The sequence below is a fragment of the Ixodes scapularis genome, unplaced genomic scaffold, assembly GCF_016920785.2.
Source record: "Ixodes scapularis isolate PalLabHiFi unplaced genomic scaffold, ASM1692078v2 PGA_scaffold1__304_contigs__length_218370807, whole genome shotgun sequence".
Classification (NCBI taxonomy): Eukaryota; Metazoa; Arthropoda; class Arachnida; order Ixodida; family Ixodidae; genus Ixodes; species Ixodes scapularis.
This window is the reverse complement of record NW_024609846.1, coordinates 22,892,454-22,908,424: the sequence shown is the minus strand read 5'-3', so window position 1 is coordinate 22,908,424 and position 15,971 is coordinate 22,892,454. Positions and strand designations below refer to the sequence as shown.

General features: G+C 49.1%; 1 protein-coding gene across 1 annotated transcript in view; it reads right to left on the bottom strand.

Moving 5' to 3' along the window:
• Positions 1-2,587: 2,587 nt before the first annotated feature.
• LOC121835661 (transient-receptor-potential-like protein) overlaps positions 2,588-15,971 on the bottom strand; it is a 38,079-nt gene continuing 24,695 nt past the window's right edge. The window contains exons 3-5 of the mRNA XM_042290101.1: positions 8,801-8,997; positions 4,528-4,661; positions 2,588-2,838 (exon numbers count right to left, since the gene is read on the bottom strand). Coding sequence (XP_042146035.1) covers positions 2,588-2,838; positions 4,528-4,661; positions 8,801-8,997 — 582 coding nt within the window. The remainder of the gene's footprint in view (positions 2,839-4,527; positions 4,662-8,800; positions 8,998-15,971) is intronic.

Sequence of the window (15,971 nt, the reverse complement as noted above, 5' to 3'; positions counted from 1 at the left end):
TACGCGGTGAAAGTGGCCATTACAGGTGGAATCCAAGGTAAATAATAAGCTTCCACTGTTGCAATATGATATTTGTGATGTTGACATCTGATATATCTGAGCACTGACGTCACTGATATTCTTTTATAGCGTTTGTTTAAAAATTAATTGGGGGAATAGTAAACAACCTCGCACTAGTGTTCCTAACTTCTGGCTACCAAACTCAAGGATCACAAGCTCAAAAGTATAATTCGTCGAGCTCATCTGCCTTTTATTGTTTGAGCTCGAGCGTCTTTTTCAACTTCGCAAATTTGCTAAAAAAAAAAAAAAAAAAAGGAAGTTACTCTAATGAGGTCTGTCCAGGTGAGTTATACGGCCAGGGGGACATAATATGGAGGGGGATAAGTTTAGCAATTAAATATCATGTTCAAAAGTTTTTAATTAGTGAAAATAAACTTATAGTTTCAATAGAAACTTGCTGAGCGTCATAAAAAACTCGTCCAAATCAGTCAATTTGAGAAAGACTTGGAGCGCGTGAGAAGCGCAGTACTGCGCTGAAATTTACACTCGTGCAGCAGGAACAAGGGCATACGGGTGCGATAAGGCGCCTGCGCGTTTTTTCCGTCTCTTATCATCCACGTTTTCTTGCCGCGAGCCTCGTGACTGTTGCGCGAGTGGTAAGTTTGGAGCACTACTGCGCTGCACAGGCGCTTGGTTTTTGTTATAAGTTGTAAGTCGCTTGGTTTGCAAGTTTATAATTGAAACCGTGCGTTTAAGTACACTAATTAAACAGTTAATGAATAAGTTTGAGCGACTTATTCGACTTATCGTGACCACTAGCCCCCTATATCTTGTCCCCCTGGCAGTATACCTCACCTGCACAAACCAGATTGGTGTAACTTTCACGGCTTTTTCTAAACAAATCTATAAAGATGACAAGAAAGGAACACCATTTACACGTTTATTGTTTGTGTGCGCGTGTGTACGTGTGCGCGTGTGTTTAATTAGACTTGCGCACGAAACGATTAAAGCGGCTTCTTTTTCTGGACTGGGGATCAGTGACTCTATGGGGCAGGAGATACGGAACTACAGGAGGCGCTTTATCGTACCTGTTGTTCCTACAGCCTGGCGGTTACTAACGCACCGTAAGCAAGAAATTGAACCTCGCCTAGGGGGATCGGTGGCCGAGTGGGCTAGCGAACACCAGCCCGGAGCACATAGGGTGAAAGCTTGCGCTGCAAAACCCAGGAATCCTGGGTTCAATCCCCACCCCTGCCCGTTTCGATCTGGATGAGCATCGTACCGGCGTGCGGTCGTGTATCACTACTGCGTGGTGCACGTTAAAGACCCCAGGCTAGCGGTTGTACTGCACCGTCTACATTTCTCATCTACAGCTGGAAGACTCGTCGCCCGTTAAGGCAGACCAAGTTCTATAGGCTGTATAAATATACACACAACCCAATTTTTTTTCTCAACCTCGTCTAGTACAGCCTGGGCACGAGCGCTTCGCTCTGACCCGTGTTTTTGTCACACGAGGAGAGGCCTCCGAATCGTCACTTTCGATTTCTCTGATCAAAAACAAACAAGAAAATTCGGTTTGTTGTCCTCACAGCTGAAACGTACCGCAAGAGGCGTGACTGTTCGATCTCCTCCCCAGTACATTCTAAGCTACAAAGAAGTTTCAGTAACTCAGTTCTAACTTAATTACATTCTTGAAATAAGTTTTAAGTATAGTTTCAGTTACAGTTACATACCAGAGTTGATACACAAATTAGCATCGTTCCAGTCTGAACATGCACGTCATCACCACCTCGAGCAGCGCCGTGAACGAAGTGCCAAAGCTCTTTCCGCCGTTGGTATAGAAATGAGCACCACCTCGACATCACGGAATGCCAGAAATGCATATTGCGACGTAATTTAGTCACTCTACGAGTAACTGTCTTTAACATTTTGGCTCAAAGAAAATTTTAAGCCGCTGTGGCACGGCTCACACATCTCGCAGAAGACACGCGCGGTGTTCGCATACAGAGGTGACGGAAGAATCATCTGCTCACCCGCTTCAAGCACAAGGCCCAAGCATGTTTGTTTCATACGCTTCAAACATGTCTACAGACAGTTTTTGTACGATCAATGTGACACAGCATAGCCTCCTACATACTGACAAAGCCTGGCAGATCGCCACGAGAAGCGGCCGCCGAAAGGGAAAAGGTGGAGCGGCAGACAACGGATGGAAGGAGAGCCACGTGACTGGCGCCCCGCTGCGGCGAGACGCCGAAACACACTTCTCCCGAGCGAACAAGTGTGTTTCGGGTCCTCACCGCTGCAAAAGCTGTGCACTGACAGGTTCCCCGAAAAATGGCTTTCTGATGCTCTGTGCTACCAGATTCTCGCATTCCCAATTCGCGACCGGGCACTCAGGCTTCGTGAGTATATATGGGGGGTTACGGACACAGTTATGAAACACGAGGCCTCTTATAGCGTCCGAATATTATGACTTGTGTATGATGTATTTGCAGGGTGACCACAGCTCTACAGCTCTGGGTCGGAACAGCTCCGGTAGTGAATCTGTGACCAGTGTTGGCATATCATAACGAACATTGCGCTCTTTTTATCGTGTACGAACGAGCGCTTCGCACCGCCAGTGCGTCGCCGGTGCGTGTACCTGGAACTCCGGGGTGCTGTCGGCGAGGCGCTGGAGGTCCCTGCTGAGCGTGAAGGCGGTCAGCACGGGGTCGTCGGACGTGAGCAGGATGTACACCGGACTGCTCAGGGCCCGGAACGCGTTGCGGCGGAGCTGCGACTGCGACAGCCTCTCTCCGTGCTTCTGGGACTGCTCGCGGCACAACTCCGCGCACAGACCTGCCGTCGAAACCACGGGCCGACTTGTAGGGACTTTCGTTTTCAGCCACCTCACGCAACGTCGGACCTTTCCGGAATTATGTGGCGCCCCCACCGTCTACTCGAGTCATTACATGGCGTCCCGATGTACGGCGCGCGAGATTATCCGTGAATCGAAGACGAAGTTGACGTTGGCTTATCATTTTGTGATATGTGGAGCGGCTGGGAGTAAAGTAAAAGAGTCGTGAAACGTTTTAATATTCCTGAAAGGTATGAAAACTCGCTTCGAGCACATATGTGGAAAGTCACCTCGGCCGATCTATTTATTGATCATGCATGCTGTTCATATTAAAATTAAAGGCAACATTCTTGAATTCGCTTGTCGACACAGGAAACCCTCAAACTTGTCAGATATTTTGTGGTTCCGTCTTACAGTTAGAGACGGAAGCCGTCGGTGTGCTACGCCGATACCGGCACACCGTCGTTCAATTGAGCACATCAATTCTTTTTCAAGCGAGATGCATGGATATGATGTTTCGGCTTTCAAATCTAAGTATATTTATTCGCTGAGGATGGGCTAAGAATTTTAAAAAAGGAAGCGCTCCGACTGTCTTCTCGACAACTTTTCTGTCGCCGAGCTATCGGTACGCTTGTTCGATAGATCAATTCGTTTTCAGGCAAAGCTCACGAACGAACCTTTTCATCGACGCTCACTGATGTTTCGGCTTTCAAACCAAAGTATCTTTATTCGCTGGGTTAAGCATTATAAAAGGGGCGGAGCGGTCCCACTTTCTTTTCATCACAACAACTTTTCTGTCACTGTGATAGAGGTATTCGTTTTCAGGGAAGACTTACGAGCAGACTTTTACCGGAAAGCTAATTTCTGTCAGCTTTCAAAACAAATCGTTTTTACCTGCTGGATTAAGCAATCATCAACTGAAAAGGAGCAGCGCGCGCGGTCCAGCTACACCTTTCGTATCGACCGTCTCATAAACAGCGCAGCCATCTTGTTTGTTTACGCAACGTCACGGAGAGCGAAGAAGTCACTCGCGCTCCGAGAAATACTCGGTGCCCGAAGAGCGCGCTCGGGTGTCCGTCTCCAGTGGCACTCCTTGTGGATTCTGCACTCCTAATGATAAGACAGGATGGATCGTGTCGCTTCCAGGATACATACAAAGCGTTCGAGTAGGCACGAGTGTACATCGAAAGAGTTCCACAATTCCCCTCGCCACGAGATATTTCGAGAATTTCCGGAAAGGCCTATTCTCTGTTTATATATAAGCAAGCAGCATTTGTATTGTCGCCGATCATGCAACAACCCGCTTTTCGAAGAACTAAACCTCTGTACGCAAGCTCAGATGACTGTCAGTGCCACCGCATTGGTGTGATCCGTCAGAAGCATGAGGTGGTTTATAGGTAAAAATGCACATTTCTGAAAGTATTATGCACACGCGTCTTGTGTTCAACGGCGTCTACAGACTGGGCTAATCATGGAGCCCAGTCATGCAGCGAATCATGCCGCGGAAAAACTATTAATTTTATAAGTACCAGGCTCGTTTTATATTTGCTCGATGGAATTCCAGCATGTAGAGAACAGACGCCCTCTCGCACGACTTGTTCCAGCTTGACCAAGTCACGCCGAGAGGGTGTCTTCTTGTCTTTAGCTTTTATAAGAAAGGAAATGGGGGGAAAATGAAAAAGAGCGCTTACAGCCTGGCTCGTGAGGTTTCTGGATGACGTGTCCCCTGTCCAGGAGCATCTTGGTGATCTCCAGGTCTCCCGCGATGGCTGCCGCCATCAGCGGAGTCATGTTGCCCACGGGAACGGTGCACGGCCCATGGGCGCTGCAGGTCGCGGGAACGATATCTTCGCAGAACCGCATTCGATTGTGCTCGGTGATTTTTGACGACATAGCGCAAGCCCTTGTGTGTTTATTACTGACCCCAGTACCTTCGCTGATTGCTTTACTGTAATATGGTTAGATATGTCCTGCCACCCACAGCCTTTTGGTTTTTAGATAGTGGCGCTTTAAGGCTGCACTCCATGGGGCTTAGCGAATATGCTGCGAAAAATCGAGGAATTTTGCCCGGCGGCTCTTTTCTTCGCGTGGCATGAGCACAGTAGCTGCTAGGTCGCGCGCAAAGCGGGCATACCTTCGGGAGAAGTTCGTCCTTGCATGATTCCTCCATGTGACACTGTCGTGCAATGTTGTTATTGAAGCGACCGTTTCTCCAATTACGGCCAATCCCGAAAAAGCACGACAGTCGCGGGTCTCTTTTATTTCTCCGTCACTTTAGGACTCTTCATCTAAATGTGGCAATCTTACTAGTTTTGATTACGGCTCAGTTCTCTGCCCTTCGCTGCCCGTGGCATCAGCGGACGTCTAGAACACCGGAGTAAACTGGAGTCGGCCCTTGCTCCGTGCCATCTTGAACGTCATCAAGAAAGGTACACACAACAAACGTGCGTTCACACTTCCTTGTTTCAACCGACATTCTAATTAATTCTTGTACGAGGGTCTTGGTGTTTCGTTTTCCTTATTGCTTATATTTATACATTGAAAACCTTTTCTGATTCACCAACGTCTCAACCGAGGTTCGACCTGTTCAGAACGAAAGGAAGAAGAATATTGATCCATACCTTATTTATTATTTAATTATCAACTTACTTACCAACTATGTTTGGCTATTGTCTGGCAATAGAGAGTTTTAGCAAATCGTTTTTTCGTCCCGAAAACGATACCTCCTCTCCCCTCCGGCGGCCTTGGACGTGCATCGTGTCGTTATCGGGTGCCGTTATCGGGGCAAAAAACGATCTGCTAAAACTCTCTAATATATACCTGTATAGTAAGGCGCGCAGAAATCAATTCTTATTCCAATTTGGCTAGCTTTATGACGAATTTTAGAGTTTCGTGATTTCGACAATAGTGAATTTTAGTAAATCGTTCCGATGACTCCGATAACGATTCCCGATACTCCGCCGCCAGCTTTCCGCATGCGTCATATCGTTATCGCGTATCGTTATCGGCAGTATCGGAGGTATCGGAATGACCTACTAAAACTCTCGAATATCAGGCAACGGCTGCAACGACGAAGCTTTGCTCTATCTTCGAGGTAAATAGTACTTCCATTGCTTCGATGAAGAAGCTCAATGCAGAGTATGAAGCATTCGTAAGGCACAAAACGGCACTCCCATCCGGTGCCTCAGTCCAAAAGGTGTTCAGCGTAGCAGTCGACATCTTGAGGAAGAAATGACGCAAAATGTCTGACGAGACTTTCAAAAGCCAGCTGTTGCTCAAAATACTCAAGGTCAATTAATGGAATAGGTGGCAACAAGCGCGACCTACGGCGGAACAGGCGTCTGCCGTATCTGCATCCGTTGCTGTGCCACCGTCACGGCGAGCAACAGCATGGCACAAATGTGATATCATCTCCTCAACTCGGACCCAGAACACGCGTCAACGTGGCCTGGTGCCTTTCCTATGCCGGCAATGTTAATCATAGCCACGCGCTGGGGTTGGCCAGGGAGTTAAACGTGTGCTTATCCCCAGGCATTGTTAGAGTTTGGCTGTTCTCATCACCGCTGTGGTTGGACACGAGCCACTACCCGTGTGTCCGCCTAGGCATTGATCGTTACGAGCCAAAGTCTAGTGCTCACGCAGTTCTCATGTCCAATCCATGAACTGCAGTGCGCTCGGCTGTCTTCAGGCGGATGGTACCGATCCCACAATAACGTCATCTAGCTTTGCGAAGGCAAGGCTGAAAGAAATAGTCTCCCTTTATTCTCGCAATTTCACCGCGACAAAGAAGCTTTGGATCAGTGGCTGTCTGCGCGAGTACAGCGCAGCAGAGGTTGGGTGCACTATTTCTCCACGGGGCGCGGTGCCGCCGGGGCCGAGAAGCGCTCCGATTGCAAACCGAAACTCAAGCCTGGTTCAGACAGTTGCGTTTGACTGCGTTTGACTGCGTTGCGGCAGCGAGAAACCAGGACATCCCTGCTGCATATGTCGCGTGCCAAGAGGACTCCTTGAATTGGATTCAATGCTTCATATGAAGCACAGTTGTGTCGGTGACTCGCTTTCGGTTCTCGACGCAACACAGTCAAACGCACTCAAACGCAAGTGTCTGAACCGGCCTTCAAAAACCCCTCGAGTTTGTGTGGTTTTTCAGAAAGCCGTAAAATGCTGCGCGTGCCTTCTATTGTTCTGAAATTTCTTGATTTACTGTTTTTCGATCATGCTAAAGATTTTTCTAATTGAAACCATGCCTTAAACACAATATTAAAAAAGTTAATTATGCAAAAATAAATAACAATCTAATTATCCCGGACTTTAATAATTTTCCTAACTAGGCCCCTGGCCCAAGACCAAAATGACACAAGCCTTTTTTTGTTGCGACGCGTAGTTTTCGCAATATCGAATTTGTCCACTTTTCATGAAACACCCTGTACGTAATGCTGCAACAATCGTCTCAAAAACAACAAACTATTTTTTTTTTAATCTTCCGCGGGAGAGATGTGTTTGGTCGTGAGCTCTGGAGCGCTCTGGCGCTCGCTCGCTGGGTTGAATTAGGGTGCCTTCATGTGCGCTTTGCTGAGGGAGGAGACATCTGGCCATTTTGTCCCACACTTTTATTTTTATTTTTTTGTTCAGAAGCGCGTGAAAGAGCGTGTCCCGGCACGCGTTTGTGGCGCTGACTGTGCTATGGCGACATTTTGTTTTCGTCCATTTCTTTGTATTTTACCCGTGAGCGCGCTCTGTCGGCATCGGGTACTACAAAGGGTGGCATCACCCTAAGCAGAAAGACATTGAGGCACCCTAGGTTGAATCGTAGTCCAGGTTGTATGGACAACGAGCCGCGCGCATTCGAGGTATCACTCCGCGGTTCCACCGGTCGGAGGCGCGAGGATCCTTTACTTTCTATTGGCTGACAGTGGTTCTGGTTTCGGAACATGTTCCTCCCATCGCCGGAGAGGACCTCGGTGTGTTGCGATCTTCGATGGCAATGCTTTTTTAACAGGAAATTTTTCAGCGTATTGTCATGGTTTAGGGATTTCTAGGACGCTTAGAGCCAGCAGAGAGAGTTATCGCCATATTTAGGCGATCTCTGAAACCTCCTCAGGGCACCTCTAAGGGTGAACGGACTATAGCGTCAGCGTTATTAGACTACCTCAGTTGTTGAACTTTCGCGGAGGGAATTACCTCCCATCACTCCCTTCAATCCGCCTCCCGTCGTTTGAAGCGCCATCTAGATTTTCGTTTCCAAACTGTATTCGTTAGCACATGGCCTCCGAGATCGCGAAGCAAGCGACTTTGGGATCTGTGAAACGCTAGACGCTGTGCTTCGAAGCATACGTATTTCATAGAGTACACTGCAATTATCATATCGGCTATCCCCTTAAAACAATGGCGTGTCGAACGACGGGATGCGAGCCGTGTTGAAGAGAAGAAAAAGAGGGGGGGGGGGGGGGGGGGGCACTGTTAGGGCAAGCACCGCTAATGGGCAGTTCCGTAACTCAGCTAATCTAGTAGTTTTGGCTAGTTCATGGTCATTCTTAGTTTTTTTTTTTTTTTTTTTAGTAAAACGAATAGACCGATCTCACCAAGCTTTCGGCACATGCGTGACACCGCCATAACAGCCATAACTTTAGTTCGCAGGATGCAGGCGGCAGTGCACGAGACGGCTCGTAAAGTCTCGTTCACTGCACGCGCAGAGCTCCAGGGAGGTTGTCACACTACGCCACACAGTGCAGCAGCGGTTCGTGGCTCAGCCAAAATGACTGGTGAGATCGGTCGAAGCCTGTGCTATAAGCGATTGCAAGCAGGGCGACTTGCCGCCGCGGTCGCCGACAGGGCATTGATTTCGGGCAGGTACAGGCTCAGCAGCACGGCCACCACAATGACCGCTGATGTTACGTCAGTGCAAGCCAAGTAGAGAGCATGTCCAGTATGAATTGTAAAGTCACTTTGGACGGCCATGCTGACCCGTCCAGGAGGATCTTGGTGAGCACGAGGTCTCCCCGCTGCACAGCCACCAGCAGGGCGGCCTGCACGTGGTCCGGGTCCAGGGCGCGCAGTCGGAGCAGCTCCACGCTCGCGTCCACGTCCCCGTTCTGGGCGCACACCTCGAGCGCCCGCAGGCCGCGCATGTCGCAGCAGTTCACGTTCAACCCCGGATGCGCCTGCAGGACACGCACCCTCTTTTGCCTTCGCATCGCACCACACAAACGCCCGCGCATCTGCTTTCCCGCGCAGCACGCGGTTAACCGATCAGGCCAATCTTGAGCGTGTCCGACGAATGACGAGGTTCAAAGACGATTGCATTCGGAAGCGCAATTTATGAATGGGCAGTGAGCGAGCAATTCGGTGTGCGCGTATCGACATTGCGCTTCTTTTTCCAGCCGTTTTGGGGAATTCGTCATTGGTTGGAGACACTCCGTAGATCCGAGTGACTGGCCCACCAAGCACCTGCAGAAAAATAGCGCTTGCTGGAAGTTTCCTTTTTCTAAAGTGGGTGCAACTTTCTCGTCATCTTGCGGAAATTAGATAAGGAGGTGTTCGCCGAGGTGCTTGTTCATTTATTCATTATTTCGAGGCTGTGCCCAATAAGCTTTATACCAAATTACCCAAGCATCAAGGGGAATGCTGGGAACGTAAGTGCACGCGCTGTTCGCGTTCGCTTTATCTCTATAAAAGATTGAAAGTAAAACGCCAAAATAAAGCGTGATGACGTTGACGTGCCAAGCGCGATATGTTTTGGGTTTTTGCTTCTGAACCGCGCAGCGCGTGTAAGTACATTGGTGTACGCTCTTTGGTGCCTTTGTAATTTATCAACAGGTCTATTCCAGAGCGACAACGTTAGAAACGGGAGTTTTAAATGACCTGAAGCATAGCCTCTTTTAAACTATATACAGTATATATAGTATATAGTATACAGGGGGCGATGGCATATGGTAAACGTGAAAATACACGACATGTCCATTGCTGCGTAGTGGATTCTGGTGGTCATCTTCCATTACCCTTCCGCTAACATGCGTTAATATCGAAGACAATGTAAGTAAGCAGGGACGTACGAAAACGGGACACATCACCTCTCAGTAGCAATGAAAGCAAATGTTTATTCTGAAGTGTATACCTCGCAATCCAGGTAATCTAAAACATTCGTTTGCCCCGTTTTGTGTGAATTGTCCTTTCTTCGACCATCAACTCCGGCTTCAGGTGCGCGTTATCATCAGCCTCGTCGCTTTTTGCTGTCGATAAGTGGGGGCTCGTTTTGCGCATGCGATATAAACAGCGCGCTCAACCAACGTCATTTCGAAGACTGCGCTTTACTCCTCAAACGCCATCACTCGCAGATCCACTGAGCCATGGTATGCGGGGCGCAAGTTCGTCTGCTTCTTTTGCCGGGTTGTGGTCACGTCAGAACGACGCCGACCTCTGATTCGCTCTGATCGATGGATAGGGGGTAGATCTGAAAGCAAGCTGCCTCGAGGTCTACCCACTATCATTCACTCAGAACCAATCAGAGCTCGGCGTCGTTCTTACGTCACCACAACCCCCGAAAAAGGAGCCGACGAACTAGCGCTCCGCATACCTTGCGTCAGCATCGCCGAGAGCGCGTCTTTCAGCGTCTCAAAACGAGCGCGACGCTAGCACAAGGACGACGCCAAGGCGCACGCGTCTGTCGCTTTGCGGTGACTCTCGTCCAGCTTCGGCGTGTTCCCCACCTGGGGCGGGGTGGATCCACAAATGATGACGTCATTCGCAGGCCTTCTGGGGGTATTGGCTCGTTGACTCATCAGTGGCGTCGAGGGAATAGGCGGTATTTTCTGGACGCCATATTTAAGCGCGCTGTTCAGAGGGCATGCTCAGAACGAGCTCGCATTGATAGGCTGCTAAGACCGGTAATCTTAAGGGTGTGGAAAGCACGTTGGGAAAGAACTGTGGAAGCTCGCCGTCAGCACGGGCTTAGCAGCCGCGCGCACAAATATGGCCGCCAGCGAATAGTCCCCGTAGACTTTTTGCCGAACTACCCGAGCATCAAAAATAATGTCGGGAACGTAGGTACGTGCGCTGCGCGTGCGGGCATCTTCAGCCCCAACTGTACGAAAGCAAAAATCTAAAACAAACGACACTTTGCACGCGCTTTCTACGGACGCTTTATTCCGGTTATTTACTTGGAATCTTTTCTGTGGGGAAGGCGAGCACGTGCAGCGCGTGTGCCTACGTTTTCACCGTTCTCTTTGACGCTTGGGTAGTTTAGCGAAAGGTGTGTACCTGAAGTAGCGACCTGAGTCCCAGGATGTCTCCGTTGCGGATGGCGTCGAGAAAGCGTTGCTCCTCGGCCTGGAGCCTGTGGCCCCTGTGGATAAGCGCCCTGCGTCGGGCCGCGGACTCCTGCTGCGCCGCTCCCTCGAACGCCGCGTTGTCCATCCTCGGCTGCCACGCGCGGGGTGCGGTCCGTTCAACGGGTCTGTTGCAAATGACGCGCGTCAACTTTTCCTAATTCCGCCATTGATACTGCGGTGCCTGGAAGGCGCCTCCGACTAGTGTGTTGAGCGTCCTAGATGCCTGTTTTTCTCGGCCAGAGGTCGGCGTGACTTAAAAGTGAATAGGGTTACAGCAGGACCGAGATTCTCACTCGGAGAGGGGAAAGGGAAAGCAGAACACGGGAGAGGAAGAGAGAATGCACAACACAAATGTCCACAAAAAGGGACGGCAACTGCTAGAGCAATTACATTTGCAGTTAACATTCCCGACAGGCAACACGATGAATGAAACACAGCAGTGTCCCCAGCCCAGAAAAACCTCCCGCGACGAAAAGACTGCGATGGCAGGGCCCCGAGGGCAAGAAGCCGCACGCGGCAGGCCGAGCGAGGCATCCCGGTCGGGGTGGAGCCCCACCCGCCCCGCCACAATCGAGTCCGGCAGTCTTGCCCCCGTGTCCGTCGAACTCCGACACCGGCCCAAAAACGGCAAAGGGCGCCGCTCACAACAGGTCTGCTAAACAAAGAGGAAAAGGGGAGAATTGGAAGGGGCGACAATTTGGCCGTCCGCACGAGCAGTACGCAACTCGGCCTCCCCGGTCTAGCTTTGATGTAAAGCCGGTTTGAAGCAGAATTACAGAGAGTTTATCGAATGAGTGGTCAGGTTGTAATAAGTGTTTAGAAAGTGCAAGACTGGGAAATGTGGTCGAATGGGATCGGTGGTTGTTAAATGTGATATTGAAGGCTGTCATGGTTTGTCCCCCAATACTTGCCCCGACAAGCCTGACACTCGAAGAGGTAGACAACGTTAGGAGTGCAGCACGCAAGGTCCCCGTCAATCCTCATGGGGAAATTTGATTTCGTGACTATGGCATACCCTGCAGTCAGGCTTCCCGCAAGGTCTGCATCCTGGGAATCAACCAGCATGCCCTAGGTTTGTAGAAGGCCGGTAAGTGACACGGGGAGGTGATGGAAGTATTTTTTTTTTTTTAGCCGCTGGCTTTGTTCGTTTATATTAAAGTGTTTGCTAAGAATTTTGTTGACGTTAGGGAAATCAGTGCTGTACGTAAGAACGATCTCTCGTCGCGGGGCGATCCGCCAAAAGTTCGTCGCGGTCAAGTGCTCTGGCTCAATCTATCGCGTCGTCTTCCCCTCTCACGTTGTGCTTTCTCTTCTCCCTCTCCGAGTGAGGATCTTGGTCATGCTGTAACGCTATTCACTTTTAAGTCACGCTTGAAGGAGGAGGGTCCACCTCCGAAACGTTCGATTAAACTATCCAAGTTTGTTTGAACTTCGGTGGCTTTTTTACACACGCACACGCACACGCACACACACACGCACGCACGCACGCACGCACGCACGCAACACACACACACAAATCAGCGCCTGCACGTACCATTCTAAACTTTTCGTCAAATTCAGCGTTCTATCACGGTGTGCAATTTTTTTTTTTTCAACTCTGTTTGTTTTGATTTATTTCACAAATGTATAGTAACGCAGGCCGCCGTTGTAAAGCACAGCTGTAAGGCGACATTAAATACCGCGGCTTTCTCGCCAGGGCGCTGTTCGAAACACGAGAGCAACCAGTGGTCACGAAGTGGATATAAATGACGTCACCAAAGCTGTCGGATGACGCGATCCTGTCGGCTGGAGCAGAAGTTCTGACAAGAAGAATTGGCGAGTTTCATCGCGTGTTTATGAACCTACTTTTACGGCTTCTCCCATGTGGCGCATTTATACTGGCTGTTGAGCTGCGTTTGCGAAGCGGCTGCGGACGGGGTTGGCGGTCGACCCCGTTCAGACACACCGAGACGCGGTTGGCGGTTTCTCGGCGACCACGCGGGATCGTTTGAGACTTGCGTTTGGCAACCTCGTTTTACAATCCGAAATCCAGTTTAATCCGCGATCCAAAGCCAACATTTAGCTATTTTGGCACGGAAGGTTTTTCTTCAAGATGTTTGCACGCATCACGAGCTCAGGCAGAGAAAAAAAGCGATTCCCTCGACTTCGCCCACAAGCAAAGCCCAGCTAGGCGCGCCTTGCTGACTCGGAACAGGATGCCCCCCACCTTTTTTTTCGAAGTGAACCCTTCCCGGATAAATAGCCGACCTTGTTTTGAAATAGAGCGCCGGTTTTATCCCCGCGTTTTTCGCTCTTATCATTTTCAGACTCGTGAGCGTCACTGGTTGACCGTGGTGCTTGGAGTAAATAAATACATAAATATATAAATAAATAAATAAATGTGCATGGTGCAAGCCGGCCGTGGCTTCGTTGGCGGTGGACTCTCTTCTCGATCGAGTCTGCGGTTTGTTTGACATTAATCTGAGACAAATGGAGTTTGGATTACGTTTGCATCCTCTGGTACGTACATTTTATTTCTTCAATAGGCTCTCTTTTTTTCCTTTACTTAGTTGCAAGTCGAGCTATCGCAGGTACCCTGCCAGCTCCGTCGCAGTGCGTTGGCTACGCAATTAGGCTCACGACGTCTCTATCGACCTTCCTGTCGGTCATGCACGGTGTCGAAAGCTTTTAGTAGTTCACGCGACTGCCTTAAAGGCCGACGTACAACCTCGGTTTTCTGCAGCGAAGATAATCCTGTCAGCGCTCCCCTCTCCTAATCTGCGAGGGGAGCCAAGTTGGAGCAAGGTAAAAAGTGGAGAGGATGTAGGAAAGGAGGTGAAGGGCAAAAGTGGAAAGCGCGAAGTGTACATCGGCCTTTAAGGCCCGTTCGCACACTTCCGACTCCTTAGAACCGAGCGCCTCAAAAGCTCTTAAAATCTCTTACGACGGGCGAACGCACTGACAGACTGGCGCCATCTATGCGCTGACCCTGGAATTGCATTTCACTAGAGCGAGGGTTCGGCGTTATTTGCGAGGTCAAATGCACGTACTACTTATGAGAAATGTTCGTTTATAAATTTGACAAAAGCTTTTCAGGCCGAGAATGAAAGAATGAAGCGCAAAATAAATTCGAAATGCACGGGACCGCCCAGTGTTCCACTGCTACCCGATAGGTGGTGTCAGTGTGCCCTCTCGTCGTAAGAGTTTTTATGAGGTTTCGAGGCGCTCGGTTTTAAGGAGTCGCAAGTGTGTGAACCGGACATTTAGTGGGTACAAGAACTGTGTTTTCAGTCGATCGGGGGCGGGTTCCGATGTTCTACGGGCGAAGACTAAAAAAGCAGCTCGGCGACGAGCTTTGGCACCCCGAATAATAAACAAACTAGCCTACCCGAACCAAACCACCGGAACGAAGCGCGTTAAAATTACTAGTCAACTATTTTCGCGACGTATTCGAGTGGCTGAAGCAGAACAGGTGTCTGCCGCACACGCCACCACATCTGCGACACCGCCAGGGTCGCGACCGGCGGCAGCTTGACACTTTTATGACGTCGTTAGGCGCAAATCGTGGGACCGCTTTTTAGGACGCGGTAAACAGATCAGTCGAAGACGCGCTCCAGGCGCCAGACGCAGCAAAAGTGCAAGACGAGGTGATCCACGGGCCTCCCAAAAATGTTCCTCGAGATCTTTCCCTTCGTCGTGTTTAGTATTAAGTGCAAAACCATCTCCGCACATTTTTTTTAACTTTTACTGTGCGGATGATTTTGTTGTGTCGTCGCAAATTTGGTTAACGTTTAGGTCACGTTATAATATTGCTCCGCTGATTAAGATCAATTTATTCCTATTCGTCTCTGGCGCCTGACTTTTATTTATTTTTTTACGCAAACACATTTCTATAAGATATATGACCGTAATGAAGAAAGTGCTTTCGGAACATATGTGGTGCAAGAATTAATTTTCGAGATCCGTAGTTCGAAAGAGACCCATGGAAACTGTCAGAGTGCAAGTTAATATACGCTAAAAGATATAAGTTTATCGTGGATAAGCTTTTTTGTTGCATCATAACGTTGATTATCATTTTGAGACCCCCAAAAGGTATTCTCGAAGTTATTCCTGGAAGCTTCACTTCCTTCGTGCTTCGTTTAGAAATCGATGTAAGATCATACGATTATCAGTATTTCTAAAAAAGAAACCCGATAGAGAGGATAACGTACGTAGAACATGCCGAAAATGAAAGTAAAAGTTACTATGAGGCGAAATTCATTACTTACCGGAAACAAATTACTAGCTAATAAATGTACTTTTGAAACCAAATAACTCGTTTTAACTCATTACGTTCAAGTAACAGTCAGAAGCCTGCGCCCCCTATGATGCACGTCATCGAGACTCGGTTCATGTGGGCTTGACTGCGCTCTCTCGACTTTTTTTTTTATTATTATTTTTAAAAAGAAAACGATGTTTTCTTTGAGGCGCTTCGTGAACTTTTCAAATCGTTCTTTTCGCTTTCAAGAATCGAGAAATTCGAAGCTTTTTGACGCTTACCGAGAGCGTAAAAAACGCAGGGCGTATTATGTTCGCCATTCTAAATTAATTAGTGGGCTTTCATATCGGCAAATCCGGCAATCTGATTGGTTACGGATCGATAATGGTATGCACTGGCTGGCCGCGCCCCTCGTTTCTGAAACTGCCGGTGAGTGATGGCAGCTGCGCCAATCCCCGAGGAGACGTCCTCGAAGCACGGACGGTCTCGAGCCTCGCTAAAGAAAGCGAAGGCGCTCACCTCCTCTAGGCCGCCTCGAAGACTTTCTCCCGGAGGAGTCCTTGTTCCCGGT